This window comes from Lissotriton vulgaris, chromosome 7 (assembly GCF_964263255.1).
Source record: "Lissotriton vulgaris chromosome 7, aLisVul1.2, whole genome shotgun sequence".
Lineage (NCBI taxonomy): Eukaryota > Metazoa > Chordata > Amphibia > Caudata > Salamandridae > Lissotriton > Lissotriton vulgaris.
The window spans coordinates 643,811,764-643,837,032 of record NC_141695.1 but is presented as its reverse complement, the minus strand read 5'-3'; the positions used below and the strand labels follow the sequence as shown (position 1 = coordinate 643,837,032).

The following is a 25,269-nucleotide window of genomic DNA, read 5'->3' as shown; positions in this document are numbered from 1 at the left end:
GCAAATAAAGAAAACATTGTTTTCTTTAAAAAACCCTCACTCACCAACCTGGTTGGTGACATGCTTTATCATCGGGGTCCACCAGAGTGACCAAGTGCCAGTCAGGTGTGCTTCGACGCCTGCAACTGCAGAGGAGCTGGTGATTTTTGTGAGTTGTGAAAGTGATAGTGGATTAAAAGGTATACTACATGTACTCTCTAAATTAAAATTAAATTAAAAACAGGTGTGATACTTCTACTGGTGTGGACTTGGCCAATATGTTTCAACCTCTTTTGCCATTTGTTAGGTTTTCGTCAGGACCAATTGAATCGAGTAGGGAGGTCTGCACACGCTAAGGAGCACCCATCCCCAGCTCGACTAATTGAAAACCGCTTACTTACTTTTGTGCTTAAATCCTTCTTAGTAGGATACATTTGTAACAATAGAGCAGAACATTTTGGTTGCACATTGGTAGATAACTTGTGAGTTATGTTACTCACCATCAGAGTGCATTTATTCTCCATGCTATATACTACATGCTATATGTAGTGAGTAGGTGCCAAAAATGCAAATTCACCTTCAGGCAGATCGTAAAACAGTGTCATACCAACTCAACATTGCTCGCTTTCATTAGTGGGTGTCATGCGTTCCTAAACTCTTCTAGGAGCGCTTTTTGCATAGTGAGATAGTGTGGTGCTCACTATAAGTACATTCAATACACTATACGGAATTTTTTGTAGTGCGTACATGCTCATCATTTACTTGTTAAATGTACCATCTGTGCTTGTGTGCCTTGAAATTGTATTCTTTTTGTAAAGGCAAACCGTGCACTTTAAATCATCGTGATACGGGTGAAAAAGAACAAAAGTTACTTACCTGTAAACTGTAGTTCTCTAGTATTGGTGTCTTTCATAGATTCACATGCATGAATATTCCCCGTCGTCGGAGTGGGAGTCCCACGGTACATAAAATAGTAGTAAAAAATTTTTTACTGGCATATCCATGTCGTTATGATAGTCCAAATTGCGACAGCCTGGTTGGCTGGAATTTGGACTATACTGGAAACATTTCTGCCCCAAGCTTCCTTATATGTGTTAATAATGTTCTATGGTACTTTCAAGCATTCTATTATTATTGTTAAATTCTATTTTATTATTATTATTATTACTATGACATATATTTTTTATATATGTGATTTTTTTACTACTATTTTATGTACCGTGGGACTCCCACTCCGAGGACGGGTAATATTCAAACATGTGAATCTATGAAAGGCACCCCAATACTGGAGAACCAAGGCTATCCATGATCGGAAGTCGTACACTCAACAAAACGTCCCTGAACTTACTTTAAGACAATTTTAGCTGGACCCCATGGATACCGTGAAGGGGCCTGTGCGTGAGCGTTCTGTCGGGCGAGAAGAGAGTAGGTGGAAAGTTATAAGAAAAGGGTTGCATTGCGAAGCCCTCTGTTGGCAACCAGACTATCGTAGCCCACCTCCAGATCACTTACTTGTCACGTTATGGCAGCCCGCCAGAAACCTGGCAAATGTCCACAGGGTGTCCAGAGGATGCCGGTGGACTAAATCATGTGTGTTTTTGAAGGCAGGTTCACGTGGAGGAGAGGGCCAATCGGCTATTAGCAGCGTGAGGTGGGAGGGGTTTACGTGTTGTCGCAACCCAGGGATCATGTCAACAATATGACTATCTTTGTGCTGGTGCCCAGTGGTTTCAGAAAAAGTTTCCCTAATGTTGAGAAAACTTTATTTAATGACCGTGTTTACACACACCCAGCATAAACATTGTATTTTAATATAAATGATGCAGGCGGTTCTGTACTGTAAGGGACATGTTTATTTAGAGACAAACATGTCCCTTACAGTACTATAGTCCCTCTTTCCTCAGGCAGCTATCACATTCCCTGAAGATGTACAGAAACACCTGCTTCATTTATATTAAAATAAGATGTTTATGCTGGGTGTGTGTAAACACGGACATTAAATAACGTTTTTTCAACATTAGGGAAACTTTTTCCGAAACCCCTGGGCAACAGCACAAAGATAGAATATAGCATGAAGCATGAAGCATAAATTCACTCTGATGGTGAGTAACATAAATCACCATCTCCGCTGGAGTTGCAGGCATCGAAGCACACCTGGGTGGCACTCGGTCACTCAGGTGAACCCCGATGATGAAGCATGTCACCAACCAGGTCTGTGAGTGAGGGTTTTTTAAAGAAAATAATGTTTTCTTTACTTGCATCTCTTTCTCCATCTTTGATCACTAGGACACTACATCCTGGGGATAATCCTCAATTTGTTTTTGTAGAAGGGGATTTATATTGCCATGTCGAATTGAAATTTTTTATAACTGCTAACAGTCTGCAATGGCAGGCTTGAGATATATTTTAAGGGGCTCCTTAAGTGGGTGGCACAGTAAGTGCTGAATGCCCACTAATAGCATTTAACTTACCAGCCACATGGTTACTCGTGCACACATTAGTAGGGACTAATAAGTACTTTAAATATGCCAATCAGGTGTAGGGCAATTTAACCATCTTTTAGGTAGCAAGCGAAAGCACTTTAGCACTGGTAAAGTACAAGGAGTCCTAAGGCCAACAAAAGGAATCCAGCAAAAATAAAGAGGTGTGATGGCAAAAAGTAGGGGGAAAGACCACCCTAAAACTGACAGGTTTAAAAATGTCCAAAACGGGTGGTGGAAAAAAACTCTCCAAGGTGGTGCCCATGCACATTGTGGAATAATGACGGAGTCATGAAAAAAGCTGTGATTCAAAGCTTCTTCGAGGAAAATCAAGATGTAATGTGGAGCCCAGGACTATATGGCAGAAATATGGAAAGCATGTGTATCTACAGCCACACATGCTATGAATATTATCAGGAGTATTACTCCTGGTGCTCAAATGCAGCCAGTTTTCTAAAGATCCATACAAGAATAAAGGGTTATGTTTTATTGTACAAAACATTCCATATCTACACTACTTTTTACTCAACATAACATCAAACGTATTTCCAAGTTTGCGTTAACGATTAGTGTACAGAACTTCTAGCCGCCAGTCACAGAGATTCTTGACTCATCTTTTCTACATTTGGCCATTCAGAGCGCTCTTATTCTGTGTGGTAATTTAACTTAACGCAACACTCAAATCTCTTATCACAATCTGGCAAAATGGCTTTGCAAATTAAATGCACATTACTATAATCTTGGGGGAACTGAAATTTATGATCAAACCATGCAGTTTTGTTCTTTTGAGGTTGATATAACAGTGCCACTTTGAAAACAAGCATTGTCAATGCAATAGGTCTCTCATTATTAAAGTTTGAGCTTTTGGTCTTGTAAATGACAATTTGTTTATTTATGTGTTGGTTTTGAAAATAGCTAAATTAATAGCTTTGTCATTTACAATGGCAATAGTTATAACTTTCGCAAATGTGACACCTATAGCATTTGTAATGCAACAGGTTTTGTATTTACATGACTTAGATGTATTGATATTACAAATAACAATGGCTTTTCATTTTTTTAAATAATTAATACTTAAATACAAGTGATTGTAATTTATAATAGCAATAGCTTAAACTTTTGTAAATAACTTTTGTGAAGATTATGTTCAGTGTATTTTATTGTGATGAAAATCCAAGAACAGAAGCAGTTGGACTGTAAGGAACTTTTAAACCATGCATATGAAATAAAAGAATAAAAGAACTTAAGAATCAAATCTGGTGATCTACTTGACTTCTTTTTCCCGACGCACGCCCAAAACAACTTAATCTAGAAGTGAAATATTAACATATTTTTGTGACATTTGTAATAAAGCTTGAGACATTGAGAGAACATATTTGAACCAGTTGTTGAATGGTTGCACAGATTGATGCTGTGATGGCGCTGAGTGATGTTGTGGTGGCGCTGAGTGATGCTGTGGTGGTTACTGAGTGATGCTGGGGTTGCGCTGAGTGATTCTGTGGTAGTGCTGATTGGTGCTGTGGTGTTGCTGAGGGATGCTGTGGTGGTGCTGAGTGATTCTGTGGTGGTGCTGAGTGGTGTTGTGGTGGTGCTGAGTGATGCTGTGGTGGTGCTGAGTGGTGCTGTGGTGGTGCTGTGGTGGTGCTGAGTGGTGCTGTGGTGGTGCTGAGTGGTGCTGTGGTAGTGCTGAGCGATGCTGTGGTGGTGCTGAGTGATACTGTGGTGGTGCTGAGTGGTGATGTGGTGGTGCTGATTCATAATGTGGTGGTGCTGAGTGGTGCTATGGTGGTGCTGAGTGATGCTGGGGTGGGGCTGAGTGATGCTGTGGTGGTGCTGAGTGATGCTGGGGTGGGGCTGAGTGATGCTGTGGTGGTGCTGAGTGATGCTGTGGTGGTGCTGAGTGGTGGTGCTGAGTGATGCTGTGGTGGTGCTGAGTGGTGCTGTGGTGGTGCTGAGTGGTGCTGTGGTGGTGCTGAGTGATGCTGTGGTGGCGCTGAGTGATGCTGGGGTGGCGCTGAGTGATGCTGTGGTAGTGCTGAGTGGTGCTGTGGTGGTGCTGAGTGATGCTGGGGTGGGGCTGAGTGATGCTGTGGTGGTGCGGAGTGATGCTATGGTGGTGCGGAGTGATGCTGTGGTGGTGCTGAGTGATGCTGTGGTGGTGCTGAGTGGTGCTGCTGAGTGATGCTGTGGTGGTGCTGAGTGGTGCTGTGGTGGTGCTGAGTGATGCTGTGGTGGTGCTGAGTGGTGATGTGGTGGTGCTGATTCATAATGTGGTGGTGCTGAGTGGTGCTATGGTGGTGCTGAGTGATGCTGTGGTGGGGCTGAGTGATGCTGTGGTGGTGCTGAGTGGTGCTGTGGTGGTGCTGAGGGATGCTGGGGTGGGGCTGAGTGATGCTGTGGTGGTGCGGAGTGATGCTATGGTGGTGCGGAGTGATGCTGTGGTGGTGCTGAGTGATGCTGTGGTGGTGCTGAGTGGTGCTGCTGAGTGATGCTGTGGTGGTGCTGAGTGGTGCTGTGGTGGTGCTGAGTGATGCTGGGGTGGGGCTGAGTGATGCTGTGGTGGGGCGGAGTGATGCTGTGGTGGTGCTGAGTGGTGCTGCTGAGTGATGCTGTGGTGGTGCTGAGTGGTGCTGTGGTGGTGCTGAGTGGTGCTGTGGTGGTGCTGAGTGATGCTGGGGTGGGGCTGAGTGATGCTATGGTGGTGCTAATTGATGCTGGGGTGGGGCTGAGTGATGCTGTGGTGGTGCTGAGTGATGCTGGGGTGGGGCTGAGTGATGCTGTGGTGGTGCGGAGTGATGCTGTGGTGGTGCTGAGTGATGCTGTGGTGGTGCTGAGTGATGCTGTGGTGGTGCTGAGTGATGCTGCTGAGTGATGCTGTGGTGGTGCTGAGTGGTGCTGCTGAGTGATGCTGTGGTGGCGCTGAGTGATGCTGGGGTGGCGCTGAGTGATGCTGTGGTGGTGCTGAGTGGTGCTGTGGTGGTGCTGAGTGATGCTGTGGTGGCGCTGAGTGATGTTGGGGTGGCGCTGAGTGATGCTGTGGTGGTGCTGTGGTGGTGCTGAGTGATGCTGTGGTGGTCACATCATGTTCACATTTAGAAAAGTGTTTCAGAGGGTTGAAGTAAGATGAGCAACCTGCCAGAAACAAATGGGGATGAAAGGACCGGACGGGGAAAAAGCTGCGGTAGCAATTTAGGGCATTACATCAAGAGTGAAACAAGCGGAAAGAGGAGAATATACTATTAAAAGGAAACACTCCTATAATATAAGTAGAACTGTAACAGGCGGTGAATGAGCAAATTTTTTTTTTAGAAAGCCAAAGCGGGCCATGAAACTGTTAGTCTCACAAAACGTTTGATGCTTGTGTGTTTTTTTAATATAAATATTTCAATCAAGCCTCCTCCACACATTTATCCCTGTTTGTTTACTGTTAATGTATTGAACAATTTGGTTTATTTTTCCTGAGCGGTATTTATTTATTTCAAGGGTTTGTCTTGTATAGTACCCGAAATGAAGACTCGGGCAGCTAGGGCTCTGTGCCACAAGAAATATTTTCTGCCCCCCCCTCACCCCCCGTACGAGCTGGCGCCCTGCATGCTCTTTGTTCAATGTTCATTATTAAGTGACGGAGCGTAAGTTTACAATTACAAAGGGGAAGCGGAAAGAGGAGAATATACTATTAAAAGGAAACACTCCTATAATATAAGTAGAGCTGTAACAGGTGGCGAATGAGCCCGTTTTTTTTTAGAAAGCCAAAGCGGGCCATGAAACCTCGCAGCTTCCTCTTTGATGTCACACGGGCTTGTGAAGTTTCGGCCACGGGGAGAGAATGTGACATCACGGCCTGGGCTGTGCCTTTGAGTAAAAAACGAAATCAAAAAGAAAGAATGCAACACATAAAAGCAGTTTCTGGCTATGACGGGGTTGTTTCTGCTTGTACTAAATTGAAAATCAGAGAACCAAATGCCCAACATTTATACGGTTAGTTTTTAAAACAACATAAAACTGGATTTTTTATTTCTGCATGCTCTTTATGCCTTACCTTGTAGCTATGTGTCCAATGACTTGTCTATCCATATCCAACTCTGGTGTGGATTCAATAATAGCTTGAACTTCAGATTTTTCATCTTTATCGCCCGGGCCTTAAACAAGAAAAAAGAATTTGATAACAAATCGTCACATATTTCTAATTTCATTTAAACACACCATGCAGCTTTCTGGATAATGTAGTGTGCATGTTCTTACCTGGAATACTTGATTAAGGGGCACATGTATCAAAGGATACATTTGTGATTCTCAAATAGCGATTTTTAGAGACTCGCTATTTGAGAATTGCAAAACGATATGTAGATAATAATTTGCAATTTTATTGCGATTCCCTCGCGTTCCTTAATTGCGAATGGCTTCCCATTCATTCCTATGGGCCAAGAGGCCAATAGGAATGAATGGGAATTGTGCTCGCAATTTGCGAGTACTCAATAAATACTCGCAAATTGCGCGTGCAATTTCAAGAGTGCAAGGGTTCCAAAAGGACACCGTTGCACCCCTGTAATGTGCATGTGTGCACATGTGGCGCACATACATGCCCTGAGGGCATGTATGTGTGCCACATGGCACTTTAAAAAAAGCAAAAAAGTGTTTTTTTAAAGGAAATCACAAATTACCACCAACTTGAAGTTGGTGGCAATTTGCGATTCCTTAAGGCAATATCACAATTTGCGATGCCTACTAGCATGGCATTTAGGGAATCGCAAATTACGATTCTCTAAATGCTAGCGCAAAATAAAAAATTGCAATTTTTTTCGATTCCTTATTTTGTGTGTAGGTATTTGCCTACCTACATAGCACATAGCTAAATAGCGATCGCAAACGCTGAAAGCAATTTAACTTGATACATATGGCCCCAAGACTTTTGAAACTCAACAACAACTAATACAGATTTGAAGAACTTGGCTCAGTTATAAGATCTTGGAAATGAAAACTTAGAAATCATACTTTGAGAAAAGGTTACTATCACCAGGTTGTCACTTCTCCTGAAAACTGATTGGCTAACTACTCCATTCAATTTCCAAGCTTTATTTCGGCCATTCTAGAACATAAAAGCAAAAGATAAAATACATACATTGCTGAATTTGAGCAATAAAAGCATCAGTAAACATTACAAAATATAGCCATATACAATGAATTCATCAAATTTCATTGCAGTTAAAAAAGTATTCCAATTTAAAAAGTGGTTAAAACGCTGATTTCATGAATTAATAAGATCAAAACATTAGGAAATAGAAAAGGGACATTTAGCATGTGCGGGGGGAATTTAAAAACTTGCTGCGCTTATGCCACATGGAGTTGAGGAAAGGGGAAATAGCAAAAATAATAGGGGGATGAGTGTCAGTTCTAAAAACTCTAAAGGCCTCCCGGCACTACTTATACCCCAGGTTCCTCCATATTAGTAAGAGCCAATACCTCCTGGCTGCAGTAAGAAGAAGAAAACATGAATGGATGACTCTTCTTGGCTGTTACAAGCAGGACATCCAACAGGAAAAGCTTTTGACCATTTGTTTGTAAATGCATGAAGCGGCAAGCAACCCAATCTAAACTGGGCATAGAGTTTCCTTGCCTTGAACGGATGAACAGCATCAAGGAAGGCCTCAAATGAATACGGGTCTTTAAAATTGAGGAATTCAAAGGTTAAACATCCTGGTTTTGTACTCCCTTGAATTTCAGCCAATCTAAACAGTCTGTAAGCTTTAACTAGTTCAAGCTGCAATATTGTCGGGGACAATTCCACAGGGTGGGTCCATAGGTTTGGCCAACCTAGTCTGAGGCACAGGTCTTTTATGTGTACGAACCAGGATAGTTTTCCCACCCCTGGGAGCCCCAAAATCGCCTTGAGTTCAGACTGGTCGGCTGTTAGTTCGGGGGTCACCCATAGCCTACGCCAAAAAGTCAAGGGAAGCAACCCAATCTCCTCATCTATGGGTCTAATCCAGAGGTCCATCCTTAGGGGGATAAGAGGAGTACTTGGCGGTAGACCCAAGAGCTGCCTCATAAACTTGTTCTCAGATTTAACCAGTCCACCTACAGGAAGATGCCCCCAAAGTTCTGCCCCATACATTATAGCACTACTGATTTGGAATTTATAAATCTCAGTTAGCAGACCCGGTTGTCTAGATGTTGAGTTCCCATATCATTTTGCTATTCCCCCGGCCATCTGTGCTAGCCTTAAGCCTGCCTTTTCTTGCTGCGGGCCCCATCCAAGAGTTTCAGTCAGCATAACACCCAGTTAGTCAAAGACAGCTACCCTCTCTAGCTGGGTACAATTTAGGGTGGGGTTAGAGTCAGGTATTTTACTGGGATTAAAAACCATGTACTTGTTTTTTAATGTATTAATCTCAAACCCCCTGTCTTTGCAGAATAAAGAGAAGCTGTCAAGGGTCCTTTGGATGCCCATGGGCGATTTGGATAGTAACAAGGTGGCGTCCACAAACATCATTGCTGCCACGGGCCAGCTTTGGGGTATCGATGTTGGCTACCTCGTTTAATTGATCCACCACATCGTTACTAAAAAGACAGAACAGTGTGGGGGCCAAAATGCACCCCTGCCTTACACCCCTATTCACTGGGAAGCGTGGGGATATTCCCCATATTTCCTGTATCTCATCTGGGCAAAATTTCCAGTGTGCAGTCGCTTAATCTAAGAGAGCAAAAAGGGCGGAATGGCCATTTGCTCTAGAACCGCCCAGAGTTTGTCACGAAGTATCAAATCAAAGGCTGATTTAAGATCAACGAAGATCAAATAGAGGCTCCCACCCTCTATTCTCATCCTCTTCCAATATAATAATTAGAGCCTAAATATTTAGTTAATAGTAGAAATGTTTTTGCGGAAACCAGCCTGGTACACACAGCTTCTGAGTTACGTCAATCGTGCTGATGACCTGTAGTTTTAGTGGACAGGAGTGGAGAGCCCTTCTTGTATACTGGAAACATTTCTGCCCCAGCCAGGTGTCCAGGATTTTCATGCCATTTAATACGGCGTTAAATATTACACATATATAGGGAACCAGATGTTGGGTCGCCCCCAAAATAAATCCCCCGGGATCTTGTCTAATCCAGGGGCCTTTCCAAAGGGAAGCTTCCCAATTGCGCTCAGCACTTCAGTCAGAGTGAACCCTACATCGTCTTCAAGGGAATTGCCCACAACAGTTGGCAGAGTTCCCTCTATGGGCTCTATGGTGTCCAGACTGGAATAGAGTGATTGGAAATGAAGTTTCCAAGCGTCTGCAGCAATGCTCGGCTCAGTAGGTGAGTTCTCTGAGGAACTAACTGTACGAACCAGGATCTAAAATGCCCTCATACCCCTATTAGTGAGAGCCTGTTTCATCGCATCCCATCTTTCAGACTCCCAATCCTTTTTGAGTAACTTTCAACTATCACTATATAAGGCCCTCCTTGTTTTTATCAGGGATCCGTCTTTGGATTTTATGGCATCAATGAGGGCACCCTTTGCCATTCGGCAGGAACTGTTAAACCAAGTGGATTTAGGGGTCCTCTTGCCTTTAGAGTGCATCAGGGGATTAAAGATGTTGGTCAGGCTAGTGGTCAGATCCACATGGATAGCCATTAGTTGAGCGGGGGTGGAGCTTGCTCGAATCGGAGATGGCCGCCTAGAGCCCGGGCTCCGTCAAGCCGGCTAAATAAAATGCATTATCCAGAATACCCTTAGCCTTTGAAAGCCTGATTTTATGCTGTGAGGACTGGTTAAGAGGTCCGACTCCTGCTGCCTAAAAACGGACGCTGCCGGACGCTGGTGAGACGAGACTCGCAGTGGGGCTAGTCGGAGGCGGTGAAGGCCGCTAAGCAATGGCCTTGCGTAGCTGGGCGCCCCGATGACGACGCCCTGCGTGCGGCTATGGCTGGAGGTTGCGACCGCGGGGTCGCAAGCATTCACTGAGCGCCGGAAGGCTTGAGTATTTTATTCGGAGCCGGGCTCGATGGCGGCGCTTTCGAAGTGTGTTTTCGGTCGCGACTGGGCCCCGAAGGCGGAGTGTTGACCTTTGCCTTTGATTTGGGTGGTGGGTATGGGGCCGGGGTAGTAGTACTCACGCGTTGACCCGATGGTATGGAGTCATCTGAGTCGTCTGCCTCTGATACGATTTGGAGATTGTCTGAATCTTCTTTGGGAACGAGCAGAACTTCTTAGTCGAAGATATCCACCGGTTCTGGGGCCGATCTCTGCATGTCGTGTCGACGGGCCCTCTGATCTCGAATGGTTTTCTTGGATCGAAAGGACGCACACACTGTGCAGCTGAATTCGTCGTGTTCTGGTGATAAGCACAGGTTACATACCTCTGGATGGTCACGGGGTGGGAACTTTGCTCCACAGTTGGGGCATCTTTTGAATGGTGTCCTTTCCATGAGGTGTAGGCCTCATGGAGTGGATAGGCCCAACGGCCCGCGTCGACGACCGGAATCAAGCTGATGGAGTCGAGACGATGTTTGTCGATATCGAAAGTAGTTTGGTGAAGTTTGAATACGTTTTTACGCGTCAAAGTACTTGAAAAGTAGATTTCGAACCGGAGCGGAAAAGTTTCATCCGAACCCAGTGGCGGAAAAAAACATCTAAGGATGGAGCCGATGCACCTGCGCACTATCATCCAAGGGAGGAGTCAACTAGCTGGTGACTACAAAGACTTGCTCCAAGACGACAACATCATGCAATCATTCGAGCCCAACACCAGGTGGCGATCTAATGCACAGTATAAGATCTGCAGCTCAAATGCCTCGAACTGGCAGAAAAAGAAGAACAAAATATTACCCTCTAGTTGAAGCAAGAAGATATCGAAAATCGCAGTAGGCGAAACAACCTACGCATCAGGGGAGTTCCATTGGGAGCGGAAGGAAAAGACATCATGGCTTACACGGCAGAACTCTTACAAGTGATCAGAAAGAATGAAGAAGCTTCGCCCCCTATGCTTGATAGAACTCACTGTGTCTTCGGCCCTCGCAATCGGCCTGACTTCATCACAGATATCCTTACTCCAATCCACTTCTTAGCCAACAAGGAAGCCATTTTTAAAAAGGTTCAAGGGATTAAAGCTCTTTCGAATAATGTACTTCTGATTCAAATCTTCCAAGACTTGGTGCCGGCTACAGTCCGAAGGAGGAAAAACTTCAAAACAGTCACAGATAAGATTAGAGACCTCAATATTAAATATCAGTGGGGACATCCCTTCGCCCTGATGTTTACCTGGGAGGGTAAACGGCGAGTCCTTCGTTCACAGGGAGAAGCAAAACAGCTCTCACAGCTTCCTCTTGAGGTTGAGGGGGAGGATCTGACTTCACCTCGGGAGCGCCAGGGCCGTCCACTGTTATACCACGTAGGTCCAAGCGGCGCATGCAGGAACATGAATCTTCACAAGTTCAACAGGACTTCATTAGCCATATTCGCTCCCTGAGTAGCTCCTCTTCTCCAGCTCGATCGCCAGACCATAAGGAGTAACGTGTTCTGGGTATATCTGATCTCTCATGCTTTCTATGGTGGCCCTCATGTCTAGATTGTGAGAGCATCTGGCTCAAACCTTTGACACAAGGTTCCGACTCCACCTATCCCGAGACGAGGAATGAAGCATTGTGAAAACCCAAAGTTAACACCCAGACCTCACGCATGGTAGAGATGTAGTTTAGGACAATACCATTATTAACATTGCTGCAGGTTACCTTGGGGATTACCCGATGGACAGAGCAAATATTGCTTTTTTTTGTATTGCCACGGACCGATGGTAGCGGAGGCCCACAAAACTCTTTGTGACTGCCATCACCCCCCCGATCCACCCCCTTCAGAGTCCCTTAGGAGAGTGACTTTTCCTGAATGGCCCGTCTGATTGACATTGGGCTGTTCTTGGTAGTCTCCGACATTGTATAGCCCAGTTGGCCACTTGTTGTTGTATATCTTATTTTTCTTTCTTCCCTAACTGATTGTTTTCCCTTCTTGGATGCGCTGTTCCTGGGGAAATGGGGGATTGGGGTAACTAAAAGTGATTCTTGGGAGATTGTCCAAAAGTATTCTGCTAATTCAGGGCCCATGATGGACCTCCATGCATACAGGTTTGTTGTGGAGCTCAAGGGTGGAGGATACACACCCATGGTGCTGATCGGAGGGCTATTGTGGGAGAATCACCCTTTTGGATGTACTATGACCAGTCTTATTAAGTTTCTCTCCCTAAATGAAAAAGGGTTAAACTCCCATAATATGAGGCATCAGGTTTGGCGATATCTGATCCAACAAGTCCCCGATGTCATCTTCATAAGAGAGACTCACTTGCTTCCCTCTGACACTCGCCTTATATCCCACCCCAAGTACCGTACTCAATATTGGGCTGGCTCCTCTTCTGAAACTGGGGGAATAGCCATTTTCTTTAAATCCGTCTGGCATGCGACATCTCCTAAAGTTACAGCAGACAAAGATGGGAGGTTTTTAAAAAGCACTAATTGCCCGGGGGAGGTGATCTTTAATACTTTTTTACACCTACACTTAAGCAATCTCTTGCAGTCAGTCACAACACCGATTACTCTTGGGGGAGATTTTAATTTGGTTTGGAATCCAGAATGGGATTGCGCTGCACAAGCACACCAAAGCGCTGGAGCGATGTCAGCAGCACTAAGAAACACCATTACTGACTTAGGCTTAGTGGATGCCTTGAGACATCTACATCCTGGTTCTAAGAACTATTCCTTTTTCTCTCATGCACACCGGTCATATTCTCCTATCGATTATTACTTTTTTCCCTCCCCTTGCTACACGCACTGAGCGGCACAGAGATATCCGATATATATCCCTATCGGACCATGCACATGCCCTGGTATCCCTACAACCCCCCAACCCACATAGGGAGTCATTACCTAGATGGAAATTGCCCACCCACGTCCTCCATGATCCTGTGGATGTGGCTGACATTCGGAAAGAGATAGAGGCCTTCTTTCTTGCTAACAATCTTACTGACACTTCTGATGCCATTAGATGGGATGCCATTAAAGCCAAAATTTGTGGGGTTATTTAGTCTATACCTATCTAGGGATATCCCATTAACGAAAAGATCCCTTACAACCATCCCTCCGCACTAAACGGCTTCTTGCTGAACTACTGAGTCAACTGCAGTTGCATTGCACCAATAAGGCAGAGAGACTCCTACTTACCCTTAAGCAGAAATTCTACAAGGGGGGATAAGGTTGGGCATGCTTGGCACGACGCCTCTAAGCTCAGACCTTGAGAGCTCATATCATTAAACTTAAACGTCCAGGCTATTTCGGAGGCTGATAAAAGTTTGGAAATAGCGAATTTCTATAGAGAACTCTATGCAGAAGCAACCTATTCTCTCGAGGCAGTCACTGATGTTCTAAACTCTTACCCTTGGGAATCTATTGATGCTCATCATGCTAAATTGATGGAAGACCCTATTACCCATGAAAAAATCGCGAGGGCTCTGAAGCAACTCCCAATGGGTAAAACGCTGGGCCCTGATGGCTCGCCAGTAACTTACTATCGGGTCTTTTACCCACAGCTGTGAGAGCAATTGCTACATCTGTTTAATAATTTCACAGATGTCTCAGGTCTTACCCCAACGATGTCTGAAGCGGAAGTAGTACTTATTCCTAACCCTGGTAAAGACCACTCCCAACCTACCTCATATTGCCCTATTGCTCTTTTAAACACGGACGCCAAGATTTACACGAAATTCCTGGCAAATTGTCTGGAGCCTCACCTTCCGGGTCTTATTGATCCTGATCAAGTAGACGCTGAGAAAGCCTTTGATCGAGTGGTTTGGAGATTCTACAAAGAAGTCCTACAAAAAGTAGGATTGGGCCATGTGATGGTTTCTAAATTGATGGTGCATTATGTGTGATCCACTACTTGCAATTGTCTCAAAGGGCCTCTCACTGCTCCGATTCCCATCTCCAGACACCAGGCAGGGGTGCCCACTATCCCCCTTGTTTGCCCAAGTGGTTGAACCCCTGGCCATCGCCATTCGCTGTGATCAGACTATACGGGGTATCTCCATGGAAGGATACGAACATAAAGCCTCCCTCTTTGCTGACTACCTCCTTCTCTCACTTTCTTCCCCATCTCCTTCCCTCCCAGCGGTGGCTTCTCATCTGAGTTCCTTTGAAGATGTGTTGGGTTATCGGATTAATCTTGCAAAGTCTCATGCCCCTAATGTTACTCTTCAGTCCTCCAGGAGTTGCAAGTACTGATCCCGGTACAGTGGTCTGACAAATCGATACAGTATTTGGCCTAAACCGGACTCCCATACTTTCGTCATGGACTTCATACAATCGGCCTAGATATAGAACAGCCATTCGAGAGGAACTGTGCAGATGGAGGGACCTTTCTCTTGCATGGTTAGGCTATATCAATACAATTAAAATGTCTCTTCTTCCCAAGATCTTATATCCCTTCCCACTCTAAAACCACATTCTGATATCATTGCCCTTCAACACGATTTTACTAACTTTATATGGGGGAAATCCCGACCACGCTATTCTTATAGGATTCTGATGGTACCTCGAGACCGGGGTGGGCTTGCGTGCCCTAACCTTCTGGAATACTATTGGGCTTGCCCTCTCAGGTATAGAGAGAGCGAAAAACACTGGTTTCACTTAGACAGAACTGTGTCCTGTAGACCATTGAGGGACTTGGCTTGGCTTCCTCGCGGGGCCCGTCCCCAGTGCGCGTACTTAGCCACCCCACAACGTCAGAATTAGAGATATGGGATAAACTAGCGGTATCAAGAGAGCTGACTACATTTCCTTCCCCTAAACGAATATAGCTCATAATCCCATGTTCCCCCCTGCAATGCAACCTCAGGCCTTTAGTGCATGGACCAGGGTGACGCATTCTTTACATGTGGACAATGTAGGAAAGCTTTACACATTACGGAGGGGGCACAGATGCAATACTACCAGAATACACCATTGGCTTGGATCCCAGACCTACACTCACGGAGCCATCAGACAACTTACTGCCTTTGAATCCCTGGTTTGCAAATTTGAGGGATCGAAGGGTTTGATTTCTCATACATATACTGTCTTACAGCACCCCAAGACACCCACACCCCACATGTATCAGACGCGGTGGGCTCCGGACCTGGAAGAAGATATACTTCCAGTAAGATGGGAAAGATTATGGCAGGATATCACAATGGTATACCATAGTACACTGCAACATGAGTCAGTATACAAACTCATGACGCAATGGTACTACACCTCAACCCATTTGCAACAATTGTTCCAAAACTTTCCCCCGACGTTCTGGAAATGCCATGGAGACAGAGGAGACTTTATTCATACATGGTGGTCCTGCCCGAGCCTCACGAGGTTTTGGAAAGAGATCCTTAGCCATATCAAAGAGGTAGTGGGGTTTCCTACTGCTACCTCTCCGATAGTCACCTTATCAGGCATTAAACCTTAAACACTAACTGCTATGAAATACATAGACTGGCGCTTGACACATGTTAGGAGCTGCAAGGCAGTCCATAGCCTTTTTTTGGAAGAGGCCACACCCTCCCCCTGTAGCTTGTGGAATGTCTTAGCCCTCGAATTACTTCCTGCCCGCATTAATCACACAGACACTACATTTACCCGCATCTGGCAGAAGCTTATACACTATTTTACTAAGACCAGACACTCCATGTTGGCTGCCAGAAATCTCTCCCTCCGTCCCACTCCCCCCGAATACGAGCCTTGCACCTATTTGAAGACGCACTCGAACCATACTTTAGGGGTCGGAGACCGGAATCCCAAGAACAGCCCACTTGAGCGAGGAGGCCTAAACTCCTACCCACTTACCAATCTCTTGTTCCCCCCATGGCCTAGATTCTCCCAGCGCATCGTCCCCCTTTTGCCCTCTCCCTGAGGAGAGTTTCTCTTCCCTTTTTATTTGTATGAACTTGACAACAGGTCCCTGTTGCTCCCTTAGACTAAAATGTCCCCACAGATAGAGGACAGAGCCTATGCATAGGGACATCATACACAGTCGGACACTAACCATTCCATCGGTTTGACAACAATAAAGCCCCATGCAATGCTTGGATTACTGAGTGTTCCCTTTGGTCTATCCCTAGGACGAGAAATCTATCAGGGTAGCTTGTGGTAGCATGGTACTGCACAATTTCTTTTCCTACCCTAGCTTACTTCCAAGAGGAAGAACTGGGGGTGTATTGAATGGGATTGACTCGGTCATGTATGTTCTTATCAAAATATCAATGTAACATGGACAGTGGCTGCTTCATTGTTCTACATCAGCACCATCAATAGTACTAGATCAGTAGTTTTTCAGAAAAAAACTGTTTCTTTTACTTTTTATTTTGCAAGATCAGTGGCTACTGACAACTAGATATATTAGAGTGCTCCAACTCTCAATGTTACTAGCAGATTAACCTTTTTGACATCACAGTGCATGCTTAGCAGTTCTATGCAGGTTGCACCTCAGTTCCAAATTCTAACATAACATGACTTATTACAAATAAACAAAAAAGAAATGTGTGGGCTTACCCGTGGAGGTCGTTCTAGACGCGTGAACTACTTGCTTTCCAATGGTCTTGTTTTCTAGCGAGGTTCTATTCCTGCTTGGACTTTCATGAGGCTCTTTTAGGGAACTAGAAATGGAAGCGCTCTCTGAATCCGATGGAGAAGGTACAGTTCTAGACGTCAAACTTTCTGGGTGTATATCCGATAGTTCTTCCTAGTTACAAGAAAAATGCAAAAATTAATTAAATCTCCATAACAAAGTAGGAATAGAGGGCAGCTATAAACTAGAGTCCATCTCCTAGAAACAGTCTGTCTCGCTAGACCTTCAACAAAGGAAAATGAGTGATTCATCTTCTGTGATAGCTATGGTTGCAGCCTGATCCAAACAAGCATTTACAATGCAATGGTCTCGGCATTCTTAAAGTTAGAGCTATTGGCATTGCTCATGACATTATTTTTATTTATGCTTTTGTTTTTAAAACATAAATAAATGGCATTGTCATTTACAATGCCTATAGCAGGTCATAAGCCTCCTTTTGTTGGAGTCTCCTGGCTGTCAGCAGTCAGGAGCCTCACACCTGATGCAAATGGAGCGGAGGGCTCTGTGCGTGTGTTTGGGGAGCTCTTTGCGTGTGTGTGGGGGGCTCTTGTGTGTGGGGGGCTCTTGTGTGTGGGGGGCTCTTGTGTGTGGGGGGCTCTTGTGTGTGGGGGGCTCTTGTGTGTGGGGGGCTCTTGTGTGTGTGGGGGGCTCTTGCGTGTGTGTGGGGGAATCTTGCGTGTGCGTGGGGGGCTCTTGTGTCTGTGGGGGGCTCTTGCGTGTGTGGGGGCTTTTGCGTGTGTGGGGGTCTATTGCATGTGTGGGGGGCTCTTGCGTGTGTGTGGGGGGCTCTTGCGTGTGTGTGTGGGGGGGGGGGGGCTCTTGCGTGTGTGTGGGGGGGCTCTTGCGTGTGTGTGTGGGGGGGGCTCTTGTGTGGTGTGTGGGGGGGCTCTTGTGTGGTCTGTGTAGGGGGCTCTTGTGTGGTGTGTGTGTGGGCCTCGTGTGTGTGTGGGGGGCTCTTGTGTGTGTGTGGGGCTCTTGTGTGGGTGTGTGTGTGTGCAAATGCAATACGACCGCTCCCTTCATCCTGGCGCTAATTTCATGCTGCTTTTATTTATTCATTACTTTTATTTTTGTCCCCCCCACCACCCTCCGTACATGCCGGCCACCACTGAATATACGAGTTTCTACTCCATTCTATTCTGTTGGGTTTGTAGAGCGCATGGCTACCTGTGGACGTCCAGTGCTAGCATCCAACCGACACTTATGGTACCGTGTTAGTGGTGCATGGAGGTCTGCTGAGCTGTGTTGTGCGAATTCACAAGGAGCTGCTATGTTCTGGCATTGCTGCCTGCAACGCTTTTCTAGACAATGTGACTATGTTGTTGCATGGCGATTGGCTTGTGTTTGTGGTGGTGTCAGTGTGTTTATTCAGGCTGAGGTCTGTGTGTGGGGCTCTTGTGTGGGTGTGTGTGTGTGCAAATGCAATACGACCGCTCCCTTCATCCTGGCGCTAATTTCATGCTGCTTTTATTTATTCATTACTTTTATTTTTGTCCCCCCCACCACCCTCCGTACATGCCGGCCACCACTGAATATACGAGTTTCTACTCCATTCTATTCTGTTGGGTTTGTAGAGCGCATGGCTACCTGTGGACGTCCAGTGCTAGCATCCAACCGACACTTATGGTACCGTGTTAGTGGTGCATGGAGGTCTGCTGAGCTGTGTTGTGCGAATTCACAAGGAGCTGCTATGTTCTGGCATTGCTGCCTGCAACGCTTTTCTAGACAATGTGACTATGTTGTTGCATGGCGATTGGCTTGTGTTTGTGGTGGTGTCAGTGTGTTTATTCAGGCTGAGGTCTGTGGTGTGCAGTCATGGGTAGGACTAGGGTCGCATATTTGTTTACTGGGTGGTATTACGTTCGTTTGTGTAGTAGGCCGCTGTTGACGTTGTGGTTGCTACGCGGAAAGGTATGGTCTGTATTACCGGCCTGTGCCTTGCTGAATTTTGTGTTCTGTCGTTTTGAGTTTATTCAAGGTATGTGATCGTGATTATGCAAAGTTGGATAATGCCACGCTTTGTGTGCAGTGTTTCGAAGTATAGAAGGCAGAGGTTGGCGCAGCTCTTGAGGGTGGTCGGTGGTCGCTATTGGTAAACTCTGAAGGCACCAGTCGGTGTGTACTATAGTGATGCATTTTTGGGTTCACGTTTGATATCTGTCTGGCTGGTTAATTGTTTGTTTACAGGACTGTTATATTCATAAATGTTAACTCATTTCAAGATAAGTGATAACTTTCAGGGAAAAAAAACGTGACGTTCCATTGAGCGCACACAAGGAATTGGAAAGAGCAGCCTAATGCATTTTGGAAGGTGTAAAATGCGCGCGGGACATTCCATGTAATAAAACAAGCGAAACCTAACGTGGGGCGGGACTGAGAAAACGAAACCTATCGTGGGGCGGGACTTCCGTTTTGTGAAGCCCGCGCCCACGGAGTGCCTGGAGGAGCACCGAGGGAGAGCCCCGCGGTCGGAGGGCCTTTGACCGGTGAGCGGAGCGGAGGGGGGGGGGGGGGGAGAGAGAGAGAATGCCTGTATGTCTGCGTGTCCGGAGGGCCTTTGACCGGTGAGCGGAGCGGGGGGGGGGGGGGAGAGAATGCCTGTATGTCTGCGTGTGTGTGTGCGCGACGGCGGAGGGGTGGGGGGCGGGGTGCGACGGCGGAGGGGAGGGGTGCGACAACGGAGGGGTGGGGGGGGATGCTCGGTGCACGTGTGTGTGTGTGTGTGTGTATGCATGCGACGCTGGGTTCGCTGTATGTGTGGGTGCGTGCGTGCATGAGCGCTCGTGTGTGTCTGTCGCTGTTTCTGCGCATGCGCGTGTGGTGTAGCTGCTTCCCAGGAGACAGCAGCTGAGCGCGTTCGCGAGCGCGTGGCCAGCGGAAATCGCCTCCAGAGAGGCAAAGCGCGCGACAGACCCTGTCTCCTGGGAAGCATCGTCCCTGACATAAGATCTCGGCGGAGACGCGCTTACGCGCGTCTTTTAGCCGAGACCTAAAAATGAACATTCCTACATATGAAACTGGTCAAAAACTGATCAGGAAGTAAGAAAGAAGAAAAAAGACTGATGAATGAAGACTTCTGATACAGTCCACACCAGTGGAGCGAAGGAAAGCAGTGTCAAAGTCTTCAATCCAAACAGCCCAGAACAATTGTGACATCACAAACAAGCATTTGCAATGCAATAGGTCTCCCAGTAATTAAGTTTGAGCTTTTGGCATTGCTAAATATTGCAACACTAATTGCAACAAAAGTCAATAAATTGTAGGCCCAAAAAAAGTGTATTTATTTTTGTAGCAATGGTGGCATGCTGCACTTTAGATGAATATGTTTAAAAGTAAAGTGTGCCATACTGCAATTGCTGCAATAGTTAATTGTGGATGCGTTAACAATTGATGTGTGCAGTGATGGCTAGTGGTGTGTGTGCCTGTAGAAATTGTGCACTGATGGCTGGTGGTGTGTGCACTGCTGGCTGGTGGTGTGTGTGCCTGGTGCAAGCGTGCACTGACAGCTGGTGGTGTGTGTGACTGGTGAAAGTGTGCACTGACAGCTGGTGGTGTGTGTGTGCCTGGTGAAAGCGTGCACTGACGGCTGGTGGTGTGTGGATGACTGGTGAAAGTGTGCACTGAAGTCTGGTGGTGTGTGCCTGGTGGAAGCATGCACTGATGGCTGGTGGTGTTTGTGCCCGGTGAAAGCGTATACTGACAACTGATGGTGTTTGTGTCTGGTGAAAGTGTGCACTGATGGTGTGGTGGTGTGTGGTGGTGTGGTGGTGTGTGGTTGTGTATGTGTGTGTGGTTGTGTGTGTTTGTGTGTGTGTGTGTGGTGGTATGTGGTTGTGTGTGGTTGTGTGTCTGTGGTTGTATGTATGGTTGTTTGTGGTTGTTTGTGTGTGTATGTGTGTGTGGTTGTGTGTGTGTGAGTGTATGTGTTTATGTAGGTGTGGCTGGTGCTGTCATGTTCTCTGTCTTCCAACCGTCTACATGGACCTTCAGTAGATTGTGATTTCTATCATACTTATCATCAAGCCATTGTAACAGCCACTGAAAGCACTATGCCTGCTCACTTCACTCTCACAGAGAACAGAAGCACAGCCCTCATAAATGAAGGAGGAGACACACCCAGACAGAAGTGGGTATGAGGCAGTAGGTACCTCAGATATATCTTACCGTTCTGGGAAATGTACGGTGAGGGAAGACCAAAGAGAGGGGGGTCAGTGTGGCAGGCAAATATGTATATTTTGAAATATAGGTGCAAATTGTACCATGCTAGGGATTGGAGTGTGACACTAGACTAGTGGTCATAGTAGAGGCACAGGCAAAATGACGTTTTTTTATGGGAACGGAGCGGGCAACCATTTACAATATGGGAAGCAGCAACAAACTATCACTTTGGAAAAACTAAAGAAAAAATTGTCAGTGTGTGGTACTCGTGTGCTTTTGAAGCAGGACTCCGGGTAACTATTGCTAAAGAGGTTCAATGCCATGCACGAGATAGTGATAGTAGACTACTCCTGGTGTGGTAATATAGTGAAAAACATGTGGGCACCAACAATATACATATCTTTATGCATTTAAAAATATAAAGCTATACACAGATATTAATCTATCTAGCCAGACAGAAATACGGTTGGTTGAACAGACAGGCGGAGGGTTGCAGGGGAATCGGGGAACAGACTGAAAGAAGAACCAACTGACACGCATAGATGGGCGGATGAATAGATGTATGGAAGGACAACGGACTGACAAAGACAAATAAATAATATTAAACTTCTAGACACAAGGGAGAGATAACTGGATTGACATATCAATGTACCAAATCATGGACAAAGGACAGCCACTAGACTGATAAATGAGAGAAAGGAATGGATGGATACAGGAATTGTATAGAGAAGTACACAGAGAGGCATATTTACAGTAAATCATAACTGGGCCCTACCCAGCCCCTGGCTGCCTGGATGCCTGCTGAACTGGGAGGCTGGAGGACTTTTCCTTGGTCTCACAGCTGTTATTATTCACACAGCTCTACACAGCTCTGATGATGCACCTCACGCACGGGGCTGACGCAGGTATTATTTACACAGCTCTGATGATGCACATCAGGCATTTATATGTGGATGCCTGTTGTGTTTTAGCTAGTTAAACAGCAACATATAACAAAACACTAAACTCATAGGTACATAATAGCGTTATACTACTAATATATGTTCACATATGCCTAGATGTAAGGAAATCTCATCCTGTTTTTTTAACTCCCCATGCTGTCTCTGCTCAGCTTTTGCCTGGAGTTCATGAAAGACCGCAGGGAGATTCTCTCACAAGAACCGCAATTTTCAGTATTTTGCCACTTCGAATAAATCTGTTTAATGTCTATTTTTCTTTTTAGGTGTGTATTTACCTGTAAACATCAGTAAAAAGGAAAAACGGTGAGCTTTACTCATACTATAGGCAGTACTTTTCAAGGTGTCCTCCACTAGGCACCACGTCAAACACCGCACCTGTGCAGTGCTGTCCAGCACCTTATCTAGGATCTACCCCGCATACCACCTGTACCACAGCTGTCTGTTATGAGCACAGTCCCAAGGCCAAGAATAGAAGGCACTAAGACGAGGCTGAAATCCCTTCACCCTAAAAGATCCACATACCCATTACATGTGTGGTTGTACGCAAACCAATGCCACAAGACGTATCTCCTTTAAGTGCCATAAATTTACGTTCGTTCAAATTAGGACTAGACCCCTTTGTTTACGTATTTTAGCTTTTACTTCGCTTCCCGAGTATAATTCTATGCACTGTGTGAAGGGCAGCAACCTCCCCCAGAAATGTATTATTATGATAATCGTCATAATCATTAGAATTAATGATATTAGCTAAGTAGTATAGAAAAAGTTCAATAAATTACACGGGGTGTCAATATTTACATTACTGTATATTTCAGATGTGATTATTTAACAATCATACAGAATTCAGCCAATTGATTATTCTTATTACTTTAATATTTGAATTGTTGTTAATAGACCGAGGAGGCTAGAGAGTGAACTAGATTTCAGTTGTTTTTCAAATCTGTAAATTCACAAAGGAGGGAAAATAGAAAGGGGTCTCATCACAATTTGTGCGTATAGTTGCAGTGAATGCAAGGAAAGTATAGAGAACAGTGAATGCTAGAAATGCATTAGCGCATGCATGCGCATGCGAATATTAAAATATAAAATGTAAACAAATACGTAACAATTTATTAAAACTGACCAGAGCCTGCAGTTAAATTTTAAAAATAAAGTTAAGGAGCTGGAAGCTCCTGATTTGTGGTAGAGGGCTGCTACCAGACCCTCCTTTTTGCATCACCACAGTGGCCCGAGCATGGGACTTGGCAGTTAGGAAAGTTTTTGAGAGAGCACCGTACGCCCCACTTCTCCCGCTTTGGTGGTTCACCCTCTCCTACATATTCGCAAATCTATGAATGTTAAGGGTTGGCTAGCGGGGTTGTTGGATGGCGGGAGACCTGTATTTGAACAGCATTTTCATGACCTTGTTGGATAAGCACCACGGAGTTGATGATCTAGAGTTCATGTAATATAAGGAATATGCTACTTACCAGTATGCATCTGTTCTTGGCATAGAGGGCTGCAGAGGGGTACATGTATGAATGGATCGCCATCTGGTGTTGTGCTCGGATGATTGCACTTGTTTTTCTCTTGGAGTAGATGGCGATCTATTCATAAATGTACCATCTGCAGCCCATATGCCTCGAACAAGCATTTTATGCACTGTCCGAGAGATATGGCCCACCTTCCCAGAGAAGCCTAAGCAGTCTCATGTACTTCTGGTAAAGCAGTGGGAAGCATGGACTCATGAGTATTACTCAATAGTGAACACCGGATCTGACAGTAGTGCCTTTGAATATGCATTGAAACAGAAAATAGGTCCTCCTCCCCCGTCGATTGCACACATGCACATTGTATATTGGTAACGTCTACGAAAAAGGAAGGAGTTTTTGTTCTTTCTTCTTTTTTTCACGAAGTTCAGAGTACACATTGGACCCCAGGGAGAGGCTAGGAAGTTATCTTCATGGGAGAAGGACTGGACAGAAACATAAAATGGAGCACTGTTTGTACACATGATAGCACAATAGCAAGCTTTCAAATAATACTGCTGATTAAGAGCAATTGCAAAATAATTATAAGTTTAAATTATATAAATCATATTTATATATTGTATGTGCAAACTTCAAAATCATACCCAAACAAGAGAAACTTTCATGGTAAAAATTCATTATCTAATAAATATTTCATGTTACCCCACCAGGGAGCAGGGATTGTAGGCCATATATGGTGATATCGATGACATATCGCCTGTGCAAGTTTTATGTGCAGGAATTTGTGTAATAGATTCAGTCATGTAAATGCATGTAAGAGAATCCTGAACTTTGTTACATCCCTTTATTGTTCACTGAAGAAGAGTGTGCATTAATGTATTTAACATTTCATAACAAAATTTGAACATAAAAAATAATTTTATTCCACAGAAAGTTTCACATTATGCCCTTTTTATGCAGGAGATATTAAACTTTTCGAGCACATTGTATGGAGCTGAGCCAGAGTTGAAACGTTCTAGGGTGGGATACGACTGGAAGGGCGCAGAGTGACTAAGGTGCTGGTGGACCACACAGCCTGACATTGTTTATTAGGGCTGTTGCTTCTTCCCAAAAAGGGGAGAAAAATGAGGTGTAAGTTTGCCCAGTATAGCCTAGGGCCTGCACGATGGAGCACAGTCATATATTGGGCCACTCTAACCCCCCCCAAACTCTGCCAAAGTGGAGGACTGACTATTTGGAGTAGGAAGCTGCAGAAGAGTGTCAGCTCTAAAAATTACAGACTGACCAACATACTGAAAGAGACTTAGAGTGTTAGGGTAACATGCTGGTAACATTAGCCAGGAATGGCACGGCCCAGGGTAGCCGCTGGGTGTCGGCCACACCAGAGGGAGGAAAAGCAGCCTCAGTGATTCCGGACTCTGAGGCTGGTCTGATTGAGCAGCTGCAGTTTCTGCCCGTACGCTCACCTACCTCTTCCACCACTAGCGGGACCACCTCTGAAACATTGCTGACCAAGGGCTATGCATAACTCTCTCATCACAAAGTGTGAATAGATGGATGCTTTTCTTTAGAGTGTCCCCCCCAATTCTCTGTCCTCACCTAAA

General features: G+C 45.3%; 1 protein-coding gene across 4 annotated transcripts in view; it reads right to left on the bottom strand.

Moving 5' to 3' along the window:
* SPAG9 (sperm associated antigen 9) overlaps positions 1–25,269 on the bottom strand; it is a 1,654,314-nt gene that overhangs the window by 1,329,043 nt on the left and 300,002 nt on the right. For all 4 annotated transcript variants that reach the window (XM_086930851.1, XM_086930853.1, XM_086930852.1 and 1 more), the window contains 2 exons: positions 17,004–17,193; positions 6,499–6,598 (listed from right to left, as the gene is read on the bottom strand). In XM_086930851.1, the coding sequence (XP_086786977.1) occupies positions 6,499–6,598; positions 17,004–17,193 (290 nt within the window). The remainder of the gene's footprint in view (positions 1–6,498; positions 6,599–17,003; positions 17,194–25,269) is intronic.